The sequence below is a fragment of the Diachasma alloeum genome, unplaced genomic scaffold (assembly GCF_001412515.2).
Source record: "Diachasma alloeum isolate Michigan unplaced genomic scaffold, Dall2.0 Dall_scaffold_01226, whole genome shotgun sequence".
Taxonomy (NCBI): Eukaryota; Metazoa; Arthropoda; class Insecta; order Hymenoptera; family Braconidae; genus Diachasma; species Diachasma alloeum.
Window position 1 is genome coordinate 28044 of NW_021681335.1, and position 12778 is coordinate 40821.

Sequence of the window (12778 nt, forward strand, 5' to 3'; positions counted from 1 at the left end):
TGACGTCTCGTTACCCTTGACGTAAATTCAGTGAGCATATAAATTCGCCAACGTTCCGTCATTGAGTCAGTGGTGTTTGGAAATTACTCGGAGTAGGTGATTCAACATCGTTGAAAATAATGCGTAGAAAAATGTGTAACTTTGATGTAAAGTTTTTGGTGATTTTTATAATACTTGTACAACAGGTCTTCACGCAGACGACTACAATTTATTTTGATATTTCAAGTATGTTTCCTTTATTATTATGGAGGAACTTAACTTTTTAGTGTTTTTTAAAATTTCAAATGGAAGCGTTGAAATCGTTAATTTTTTACATTTTTTAATTTGTCTTGGAAATGATGTAGAATGGTCTAAAACGTAAAAATAAGATGTTTGACCACCATGTGTACACTGAAAAAACTAGACACGTATGAAAATAGAAAATTCAATAAAAAAACTCACCGAATTCGCTAGGAAATTCTATTGGAATTCTATAGAAATTCTATTGGGATTTTATTAAAATTCTAGAGAGCTCTCGTTAAAATTCTATTTGTTTTGTGCGCTGATTCTAGGAGATATTTGATAGAGAAAAATGAATAGATTTCTTTTTTTCTATATGAATATTCCCTTGGATTTTTTTCTATAAGACTACTTGCGCATGAATTTTTTAATTTTTTTTCACTCGGATGCTGCAATTCAAAACAAAATAAGATATAGCGGGAAAAACTTGAAAAATCCGTGCCCAATAATTTTAATAAAAAAAATCTCAAGAGAAAGATTTAAACAGAAAAATCGAAATCTATTGACTTTTTCCTATCAAATATCCAATAGAATCTGCGCAAAAAACAAATAGAAGTTTAACGAGAATTCTCTAGAATTTTAATACAATCCCTATAACATTTCTAGAGAATTCCAACAGAATTTTCTAGCGAATTCGCAAAGGTTTTCTATTCAATTTTTTCATACGTGCAGTTTTTTGAGAAGTACATTTTTACTTGTATCAAGAAATTCACGTTTTGAAAATTACCAAGCGCACAATATCTCACACTAAGAAAAGACAGTCTTACGCCAAGAAATTTTATATTTGTCCGAAAGATGAGGGCAATTGGTTCATATCAAGAAAGCGAGTTCTCAAATCAATTCAAGTGGTTTTTGCATTAAAATATTTTAGAATTGAGTCTAAAAAATGAACTATCAAATGAATTAATTCAATTTTAATTGGCATGATAAATCACTTCCTAGTCATCACGAATTTATTCTCATCTTTAGAACAAGTACAAAATTTCTTGGGGAGCATTTTTTTTCTTACTGCAAGATATTTTGCTCTTCAAAATTTTCAAGCCACGAGTTTCTTGACATGAGTAAAGACACACCTCTCAAAAAACAACTTTGTTGAAAGAACTCAATGTACGTGTGCGGGTGTGGAGCCGATAATCAATTTTTATAAAATCGAAGAATTAAAAAGCAAAAATAATTCCAAAACAACTTTAATCCTATCAGATTATAGATACTAATCAGGACTAACTTGGTGCTCAATTTCAGCCCGAACAACCCCGCCGTTTTGCAGAATTGCTATTTTTTTCTTAATCGTTTTTCGCAAATATCTCGGAAACCATCCAAAGGTCTTTAATATTTTTTTAGTTTTCAAAATATTCCTCCGGGTGTCTTCTATCTCAATCAATTAAAATATGTATATCCGTCCGTGAAAAGGCACTTTTCGGCACGAGGTGAACGTAGCAGCAGTTACGAAATAGTATATTTCGTAACGAGTGCAAAAAAGTGTTTTTTGGCGAGTGGGAGGTTTATATCACTCGCCTTCGGCTCGTGATATAATCCCACGAGCTAAAAAACATTTTTTCACGAGTTACGAACAATATTTTTCATCACAATGTGGCGGAAATTGGACTTTTAGGCACGCGGAGCGTGCCGAAAAGTTCACTTTTCGTCACAGCGTGATGAAATATACTAGTTCGAGACATGTGAGACGGGAATAGGGATGGACGATGTTTGTCGATTGATTGAAAACATCGATGTTTTTCATTCGATGTTTTCAACGGTCGATTAATCGATTTTCGATTCTTTTTTCCAAACATCGATGTTTCTGACCAAGCTAACAATTTTTCATTTTTTTGTCGAATAATAATGTTGATTGATTGAGAATAAACAAAATAATAATTTATCCGTAATCAGAAGTTATTATTTTCTGCAGTAGTTATGGTATAAATGATAAGAGAACAAGTCCAGTCGTCTATTGTTTTTTTTATTTTGAAATTTTGAAATTTTTTCTTAATTTCAATTTTTAACAATTGTTGCAGCTAACGTCCCCACGGAAAATATTCAATATAATTTTTTCCATAAAAACGAAAAGAAAAAAATTATTTTGAACAATTTGTTTTGTTTTCTGTGTAATGAGAAAAACATCGATTTTTTAAATAATTGGTGTTTTTCCAGAAAAATTGATTCACAACATCAATGGTTTTGTAAAACATCGATTCTTCGGTAATCGATGTTTTTTAAAACATCGGCCATCTCGTCACGGGAATTTTCAGCTCGTGTGATCCGCAACTTCACACTCATGAAAATTCCGTCTCACTCGTATCGAAATATACTATTTCATCACATGGTATGTAAACGGTGTTTGACCGACAGTGTAATGAAAAATAGGCTTCGATACTCGTGGGAGAAGTGTTCTTTGACCGCGAGAGGGCAGCACTCGTCTTCGACGAGCGCAAAACACCGTTCACACGGAACGACCACTTTCCCGCGCGGGTCTGAGAATATACTACTGATTTAATAATTTGCCATGATTCTTCCTATAGCTACAACTGCTGCATCTCCTCAGCCAGGATGCAGATGTGTGCCTGCTGGAACTTGTGTTGTATCTCCAGGGATCGACATAAGAATAGTCAATTCGGTACGCACGTTTGTTCGATTATTAAGCAGAAGATTCATAATTCAATCGCTTTTAAATATCATGGGTTGGTGGAAATGATCATTCACAAGAGTCTATTTTTCAGATTCACAACTAAACACAGATATTTAAAGATTCCTAGCACATTTATGGATAAATTTTTTCATTTTTTTCTTTTCGTGATACCTGCCTATAAAGTTCACTTTTCGGGGCGCATTCTGAAATAATTCTCAAATTTTTTTATCATTTATGCGTAAAGTGAAATTTTACGTACGGGGCCCGAGTGCAAAATCTCACTTTGCACACATTATGATCAAAAATAAGGTTCAACACTCGTGAGAGAAATGGTCTTTGACCCTTGGGAGGGTAGTATTCGCCTTCGGCGAGCTGCACCTTCCGCGGGCCAAAAAACACTTTTTCATCACGCTGTGACGAAAAGTGAACTTTTCGGCACGCTCCGCTTGCCTAAAAGTCCAATTTCCGCCACATTGTGATGAAAAATATTGTTCGTAACTCGTGAAAAAATGTTTTTTAGCTCGTGGGATTATATCACTCGCCTTCGGCTCGTGATATAAACCTCGCACTCGTCAAAAAACACTTTTTTGCACTCGGTACGATATACTATTACGTATTCGAATCGAAATACACTTCAGTGTAAGCGCTCAGGATTTTCAAAGTTGCGCGACTTACCACTTACATTTGTCTGCAATGAAGCCATCAAAGAATATTATTGAATTCGTTTGAAGCTCTCGGGCTATATTTCGATGTAGGGAGAGAAATTTTTTACATAAATTCTAGTGCTAGCACGGAAAAAGAGGCGCAAAGTGACGACCAGGAAAAAATTTCAGTGCCGGCACTAGAAATTTTATTGGGGAAAACGTGAATTTTTCCCCAATAAAAATTTCACAGAAATCCCTAGAAATTTTACCAGAAATACCAAGAAATTTTACCTTAATAGCACTAGAATTTTTCACAGCCGGTGGATTGTGATTTTTTCCAGTACTCGTACTAGAATTTTTCTAGAAAATTTCTCTCCGTGGACGAGTGCGTAAAAGCGTTTTTAAGCCGTGGAAGGTGTGTAACACTCGCCGAAGACGAGTGCTATCCTCCCAAGAGTCAAACAAACATAAATTGAATATTTTCTTCAAAGTTCTTTTAGAAAAAAAAAGTGTATTTACTTTTTGTAGAAAAATCTTTTATCCACTGTTAGAAAAAGAATGAAATTTCATGGACAGTTGACTACTAATTTTCAGGACAGTGATAATGAATGCAATTTAGGAGAAAATCATCAAATTTCAGATTTCACTGAAAATTCAGTAAAATTCCAGAATTTTAAGTAACATAAAGACGAAAATTCCTTAATTTATTTGCATTTCCAATCTAATATGAATATTCAGTGCCAAATTACATTGAATTTGCAGTGAAATCGCAAATTTCATGAATTTGTTTCCCCTAAATCGCATTCAGTGTGACTTCTGAAAATTCAAGGAAATATTTCCCGGAATGTTCTGGTTTTTTATTCATTTTCAGGGAAAAATGGAACTGAAATTGACATTTCTCTTTGATTTTTCTACAAAATTCTGAATTTTTAATGACGAAATTCCTTGAAATTTCAATGGTAATTAAATTCGATAAAAATTTCCAGTGTACCGGTAATTTCAAAAAAAAAATTAAGTGTGCTGCGCACTCGGGATTTTTATCCGGTATAATATTCGACACCTTCCGCAACGACAAAATTATAGTTTTCAGTAACAATATCTGGGTTCCAGTACCCTGTGATATTGAAATCTTGCGGGAAAAATCCGAGAATAAAAAAAAGGTCTAGTTCTTAGTAATGTTTACTAAAATTCATTCCTTTGCAACGAAACCTTTGGGAATTAATCGATATTTTTGAAGCTCTTGCGATATTACTACAAAAAAGTGATGGACAAAAGAGATTGAACAGGAAAATTGAAATCTATTGATCTTTATCTTTTGCATCTATTATATGAATATTTTCATAGACAATTTTGAATAGAAACGAAAAAACTGATAGATTTTTTGATACGTCACCACAGAATTTCAATAAAAGTTATCCGCAAATGCGCTAGGTTTTTCAATTTTCTATTTTCTAGAAGTTTTTCGCGGTCTGTCAATGATTTTTTTTATATTATTGAGTTATGATTTTTCGGCAGAGCTACATGCTAACAAATAGCGAAGAAGCGCTTAAACAATGACGCATATATTTCTAGGGAGCGCAAAATTGCGCTGCGGGACAAGTGTGGTGCTGCGGAAATTCAGGTGGTTTTACGAGTTCCTGTGGTAGACGGAAAGTCACTAATGCCTCGCCTCAACCTACTGGAACCGCGAGATACGGTGCTTATCCTTGGCAAGTGGCTCTTTTGACACTTGACAATATGTACATTGGCTCTGGAGTACTTATCAATGCCAATTTTGTGCTTACGGTGGCTCATAAGGTTCAACCATATGCGTGAGTATTTGAAAAATGATCTTCTCAAAACGGAAGAGACGGAGATTTACTGCAAACTCCAATGTTATTTTCATTATCTGTTGAACGAAAGACATCTAAAACTTAATCACATATTATTTTGCGAATATATTCGGAGTCGACGTACAAAAAATTTAATAGATTTCCTAGAAAATTCGATTGGAATTCTATTGAAAAGTCCACTAGTTTTTTGGCGATTGTCTTGGAACAATCAGTAGCGTTTCTGCACGTTTTAACGTTAGTATAAAAGTTTTTTTTCGATGGAAGATGTGAATGTCGTCTTTTTATTGTCGATTTTTTTTCTTCACTCAATTTTTGCTTCTGAATGGGAGCTATGTAATCGTTCATTCTTACGATCTTCTAATTTTACCTGGAAATGATGTAGAATGTTATGACACGTAAAGGTATGATGTTTTTAGACAATGTCTGTATGTACGTGCAGATTTTTCGGAAATTTTTTATGAATGTTCACAAAAAAAGTAGAGTTGAAGCTGATTTTTTGAAATTTCATCACATAAATTCTATTATTTAGGATTACTTCTTGGAGAAACTTCAGCTCAATCGGTCAAGTATTTTTTTAGATACAGCAATTTCTCAAAAATATTTTTGCAATATCTTAAAAACTACATGACTGAATTGAATTTTTTTACGTCAAAATATTCCTTACAAAAAATACCAATAAAAAAAACAATCAAATTACGGCACAATATCCCTACGTAACTAGAAACAGTTTGATAATAATTGACATTTTTCTCTTTCGATAATAAAAGGGAAATGGCAAAAGTTATCACGCATTTATTTTTTCGTCTTTTCGCAATAATTAATTGTCAAAGCATCAGGACATTTAACTCATGATGATGCGGACATGTTTGTTATCTATATTCTATAATCAAAAGGAGATGCCAACATGCGTCGCGCTTTCATTTTTTCGAAATTTTTTGATGTTTTCGCAATAATAAATTGTCAAAGCTTCAGGACACATAACTCATGATGATGCGAACATGTTTATTATTTATCTATAATAAAAAGGAAATGACTTAAATATGTTACTTCAGCACGGACGAAAAAATTTAATAGAAAAACCTATCGAATTCGTTAGAACATTCTATTGAACTATTCTATTAGTTTTTGGCCGATTCTATTAAAATGTTAAATAGAAAATATTCAGTAGAAAAAGTCAATAGAATTCAAGTTTTCTGTATAACTTATTCTATTGAGATACTTTCTATAGCATTTCCTCGGTTCAAATTTTCTAAGTTTTTCGTTTGATTTTTTTGGTGAGAAGAAAAGGAAAATAGAATGAAAAATCAGGCCCGCTCGCGCGCTCACTCTGGGGTATGACCGGTAGGGGTGGGTGAAATTGGATGTGACCCATTACGGGTCGAACCAATAACTGCCCGACCAAGTCCTTTTCGTCCATTCATTTCCGAAAAATCGAAAATTGTGATGAATTGCTGAGTTAATGTCTTCCAGAATTCCATAATTTGTGGGTTATATCAAGAGTCATCGTTTCTAACAAAAAAACTTCAAATCACATGGTTATGCACGGTGTAATGATCTCGTTTACGAAATAAAGCAAATTTTCGACTTTTTTCCAGACGTTCTTTTGGAAAAAACTGAAAAAACGCTGAGACGATCGTTTCCATAATCTAATCAGGTTCAAGTATACGTTACATAAAAATACGGCGAATGAAAAACAACTAGAAAACGGCTGAGACTATTTTACTCAGCATCCACTTAAAATCGAATTACATATAGATGCATCGATCGCATAAGCAGGAATCAAGTCCCATCTTTTTTTCTATGTAAAATTGGTAAATTTTCAAAAAAAAAATCATTTTTTTCATTTTTTCACAAGTTTTATGCGAATAACTACCAAACCGCTGAGGCGATCAGTCTCAAAATCTAATCAGTTCTAAGTTACACAGACACGCATCGATTGAAAAAAAAAATGTCGAATCGCTTCATTTCTTCAGAAGATATCGTTGGTCAAAATTTTGGTCACATACGTACATACACACACACACACACACACGGACATGTCTTCAAAAACGTTTCAGGATGATTCGAGAGGCCGAGAAATGTGGAGAAATCATGGAAATTTCACATTCGATTTCCGGGGTCATTACAATAACTTCCTCCCTTCGGGTTGGGAAGTTGAAAAAACTTAGAAAATTTGAGTCGAGCAAATTCTATAGAAAATATATGAAAAGAATAAATTATATAGAAAAATCGAATTCTGTTGACTTTTTCTATTGAATGTTTTCTATTGCACATGTCAATAGAATCGGCCAAAAACTAATCGAAAGTTTAATAGAAATTTAATAGAATTTTCTAACGAATTCAATAGGTTTTTCTAATAACTTTATTCGTGCGTGAGTTCGAAATGTTGCGCAAAAATCGTAATGGATCTATCGTGTTGATACGCGCGCGGAGTGCGTAATCGATCTCGTTACGATAAAATCTACGTGCACACAATAACTCCCTTAAAAATTGAGATAAGAGGTTGAAATCTAATGAATGTAGCTCAGATAATATTACAGGATAGGATTGTGGATGGGCGGAATCGGATAAGCAGTTTAGAAGATATTCAACTTGTGAAAAGCTGTTTTTTTCAATATCTCCTACACTACTGGTTCGATTTAATGTTTTTTTCTTTTCCAAGTAATCGTTTTGCAATATGCATACTCGTTCATAGAAAGTTTTCAAGAAATTTATGCATAAAAGTTGGAAGGAATATCTGAAATTTTGGCTTCTAGTTAGTATGACCGAGTCACACTTAAATATTTATAACGCTTTGTGTCTATTGATTCAGTACATCCTGGCATAGACCCATTCATTCAAACAGCTTTGGAAAAAAAAATGTTACAGCTGTGGCAGAGACAGGGAGTGTGGCCTATTTTAAGAGATGTAAATCTCTGACGAATTGCTATCATATTTTCAGGTGAAATTGCCATTTTTTATTTTCAGAATGAATTGCTACGGATCTATTTCAAAGCTTACTCCCAACAGAATTGGTGGAAATAAAAAAATTGAAAAGGGCTACTAACGCATAAAGTAACTGTCAAATGTCTTCTGTCGGACAGACTCGGGCCCCTGTTTATTTTCTTCTCTCATTATAAGAATCAACCAAAGCAAGCAGGGATACGAGCTTATCCGACAGAAGGCATGTGACCGTTACTTTTTGCGTTATTAGTCCATTTCTTTTTTTTTCTACCAATTCCATTAGTACCAAGTTTCCGAATGGATTCGTAGCATCCATTCTGTCCGTATGCATCCGTTAACGAATTCTAGAGGATGTCTACAGGAAGATATTCAATCTTTTAATGAAAGATTTATACAAAAGATTAAATATCTCCGAAACTGCTCGTCCGGTTGAGCCCATCCAGAATACCAACCTTCAATATTGTAAGAGCTATAGTGATACCAAATTTCAACTTGCTATTTTAATTTTTTCTCAAAATATCGTACATACAAGAACGAAAAAAATTAAAAAACCTAAAAACGGGAATATCTTGGGATTTTTGTATGAACGGATATATATTTTAATTAGTCTAGATAGACGTCGAGGCGAGTATTTTGAAAAAAAAAAATTGAAATCCGTCAGGAAGTTCGTGAGATATTTGAAGAAATATACGTACACAAAAGTTTGCATATCTCTGGAACCACTCGGCCGATTGCGCCCATCCAAAATACCAACCTTTAGTATTATAAGAGCTGGAACCATGCCAATTTCAACTTGCTATCTCCTTTTTTTTCAAGTTATCGTGCGTACAAGATTTTCCATGAAAAATGGAAAAACGGCAATATCTCCAAACTGTGTATTAAAGAGTCTATATATTCTGCTTGACTTACATAGAGGCCAACGAGACGAGTATTTTGAAAAAAAATTGAAATCGGTGCAGTAAATTTTGAGATATTGAAGAAAAACGAAATTTAAACAAGTTGTTAGATCTCAGGAATTACTGGATCGATCGGGCTGAAACAGCGCGCCAATGTTTAGCTCAATAATAGCTACAATGAGTCAAAATTTCAGATTTTTATCTACAAATTTCACCGTATTTAGGTTGAATTTTCTAAAAATTAATCACCAAAAACCCAAGTTGTCGGATACATATAGACAGAATTAGGAAATCGAAAAATCGGTAAAAAACAAGGCTTCCATCCGAAAGCAAAAACATGAAGAAATTTGCGCTCTCAGCAGTTATAGTTCAATTAATTTTACTGCAGTATCTGTAGATATACCTACAACGATATATATCTCCTCTCATAGGGCCAAATTATAGCCGAATAGACCAGTGACAGAAAATGTTGGACGAATGTTTTTAAAGAGAATTTCCCTCAAAACTGCAATTTTGGAATTGTTCGATATAAAGTTTGGGTAAACATTTCTTTTCTCTTCAGACCTGCGAACTTCAAACTACGTCTAGGAGATTGGGACGGTAAAGCTACAGTAGAGCCAAACCCATACGTGGAATTCCGTCCTCTATCAATAGGAATTCACCCAAATTTCAAAGCTGACACTCTCCAGAACGATGTAGCAGTGATTCGGCTGAACGGAATGGCGCCTATCGCCACAGCTCCCAACATCAACACCGCGTGCTTACCCACAGCAATGATAGCAACTGGAACAAGGTAAAACTATCAATTACACTTAAGATCTCAATCATTCCATGAACCATTGAACTCACCTCTCATTATTTTATTTTTATACTTTAATGCATTTTTCAAGGTGCTGGGTCAGCGGATGGGGAAAAAACTCGTTTGGAAGTGATGGACGCTATCAGGCACTTCTGAAGGAAGTTGATGTTCCTATTGTAGATCAAGGCAGCTGCGAAACTCGCCTCAGGACTACGAGACTAGGATCCTATTTTGTTTTGGACACGACCAGTTTCATTTGCGCAGGGGGTGAAGCGGGAAAAGACGCTTGCACTGTAAGTATTTTTCTATAAAAATTATCAAGGGGGTTCGTCTATGAAAACAATTATGACATTGATTCGAAATTTTTATAGCTCAACTAATGTATGATTTTTTTTCAAATATTTCTAGACTAGATTTCGTTTACAAGTTATTGCCAACTAAATCAATTTCTTATACATGAACCCTTATGGCTATTTTTCAATTTAGCATGAAACTATAGGGCGACGTCAGCAATTTTTTTTTGTACTACCTGCCTCAAAAGTTCACTTTTCGAAACCGTTTAGTGTGCGTAAAGTGGTTGTTTTACGCACAGTATGCGTAAAGTTCAGAGATCGTAAAGCCAAGTTTTACGCACGACCTTGAACTTTACGCACACCGCGCACAAAAGCAACCACTTTACCCCCACTACGGTTCCGAACAGTGAACTCGGCAGGTATTACAAAAAATTGGGTGTGTTACGCGTGTGTGCGAAAAAGTGGTACTTTACGCACTTGTAACACAATATATTATACAAATTGTGAGGAAATATAGAATGGAAAATCAGTAATTTAATGGCATAAGAATTATGAAATTGCGATAATAAATTTGCATCACTTTTCGTCACTCGCCTTCGGCTCGGGCTATAAACCTCCCACGAGCCAAAAAACTCTTTTCCGCACTCGTAACGAGATATAGTATTTTAAATAGTGAGCGTTATAATTTTTCAATGATTTACTTAATATCATGGTAGGCTCCCGCCATGCCGCCATGATTGAAAATGGCGATGTTACGACAATTGTGGCGATATTTACTGCGATGATTTTAGAGATATCATGCGCGATAGTTTGAGCAATGTTCATTGCAGCTATGGGCCGATAATTTTATCAACATGAAGAGCGAAGGTCAGATTAAGGGTCACAAGGGTCAGAATAAGGGAGCAAATAAGGCCCACAAGGGTCAGATTAAGGGCCTAAATAAGGGTAACAAAGGTCAGATGAAGGGTCACAAGGGGCAGAGCATCCAAATAAGGGTCATGGGGGTCAGAAATTAAGGGTCTCAAGGGTCAAAATAAGGATCTCAATATCTCTTTCACATGGGAGTCAAAAACCAAGGGTCAGAACCAAAGGGTCCCCAGGGTGAAAATAAGGTTTACAAGGGTTATAATGAGGGTCAGATCAAGGATCCAAATGAGGGTCACAAGGTCAGATTAAGGGTCCAAATAAGGGTTACGTGGGCCAAAAACTAAGGGTCAAAATGAGGGTCTCAATATCTCTCTATATTATCGAATCCAAATCGATTTTTGGGGAGGAAATTTTGGTGCTCGAAATTAAGGGTCAGAAATGAAGGGTCAAGGCGAGGCGTGACGCGGCGCTTACACGGCGTTCGTAACTTTTGAGCGACCAACAGAGTTTTGTTAAAGATTGAAGAGACGTATATGATGTGAAAGAAAATCGAAGCCCAGGACCTTTTTTGGAACCTAATTTAAATGTTTATCAATGAAAAATCAGTCATTTAAGGCCTAAACTTGAGTTTAAAAATAAAAAAAAAATCATGCAAGATCTCTACTATTCAATTGTTTCAAAGTTGTATACATTGAAGAGAAGAATAGTATATTTCAGCACGTGGGGCAATTTCGTCTTTAACGTGTGTGGGGTTTACAGCATGAGCCGAAGGCGAGTGATGTAACCACACACGTTAAGGACGAAATTTCCCCACAAGTACTGAACAAAATTTTTTGTCATTCCGGCCGTGAGGCAGCGCTTCACGGACGCTCCGCTCCGCGTCCGTGAATCTCTGCCTACGGCCGTCATAACAAAAAATACTGTTCGTCATATGGCCAAAAAAAACTTTCGGCCTAGTGACGAAATATACTATTTATGTCACGAAGCCTGAAACCGGCTGCATTAGACACGAGACGCGAAGCGTCGAGTGTGTAATCCAGCCGGTTTCAGGCATGAGTGGCATAAATAATTTTTTGTCGGGAAAATCATAAAATCCATTCAATCCTTTTTGAGTGAATCGAATAAAATAAAGGCAATAGTTTGATTACATGGATAAAGTAAAATAAGAAGAAGTCTTATGGGGTTCAGCCTAGGGATGTGTGACAAAAATGACCGGTCAAATTACGGTCAATTACCGCGGTCATGACGGGTAGTTACCATGTCCATAAATCTGATGGTTCGGTCAGGAATTCGAAAAATGACCGATTCAATTCTGACGGTCAATTCTCATCTATACAGATGACACAGAAATTTTTATTCGGTTACTCGGTGTCGGCAAGGTTGCAGGCGGTCATAGGGACCCTACGTCGCCACTAGGGGTCTATACGACACTAGATAACTAAATTCGTTCAGCAAGCAATTCAGGTGAAGAGCTGAGCCAGCTAGATGAGGGAGCCGGTGGCAATTATGACAATTGAGGAAAGAAGGTCTGAAGACGAGCCTCATCCAGCATCCTCCTAATTTAATATGAAGTTTTTCATCAAAAACAATATATACCGA

The 12778-nt window shown here is 35.6% G+C and overlaps 1 protein-coding gene across 1 annotated transcript in view; it reads left to right on the forward strand.

The window, feature by feature from the left end:
• Positions 1-12778, forward strand: part of LOC107046172 (phenoloxidase-activating factor 2) — a 14447-nt gene continuing 1669 nt past the window's right edge. The window contains exons 1-5 of the mRNA XM_015268693.1: positions 1-225; positions 2799-2893; positions 5122-5360; positions 9783-10013; positions 10111-10312. Of these exons, the coding sequence (XP_015124179.1) occupies positions 120-225; positions 2799-2893; positions 5122-5360; positions 9783-10013; positions 10111-10312 (873 nt within the window). The 5' untranslated portion in view covers positions 1-119. The remainder of the gene's footprint in view (positions 226-2798; positions 2894-5121; positions 5361-9782; positions 10014-10110; positions 10313-12778) is intronic.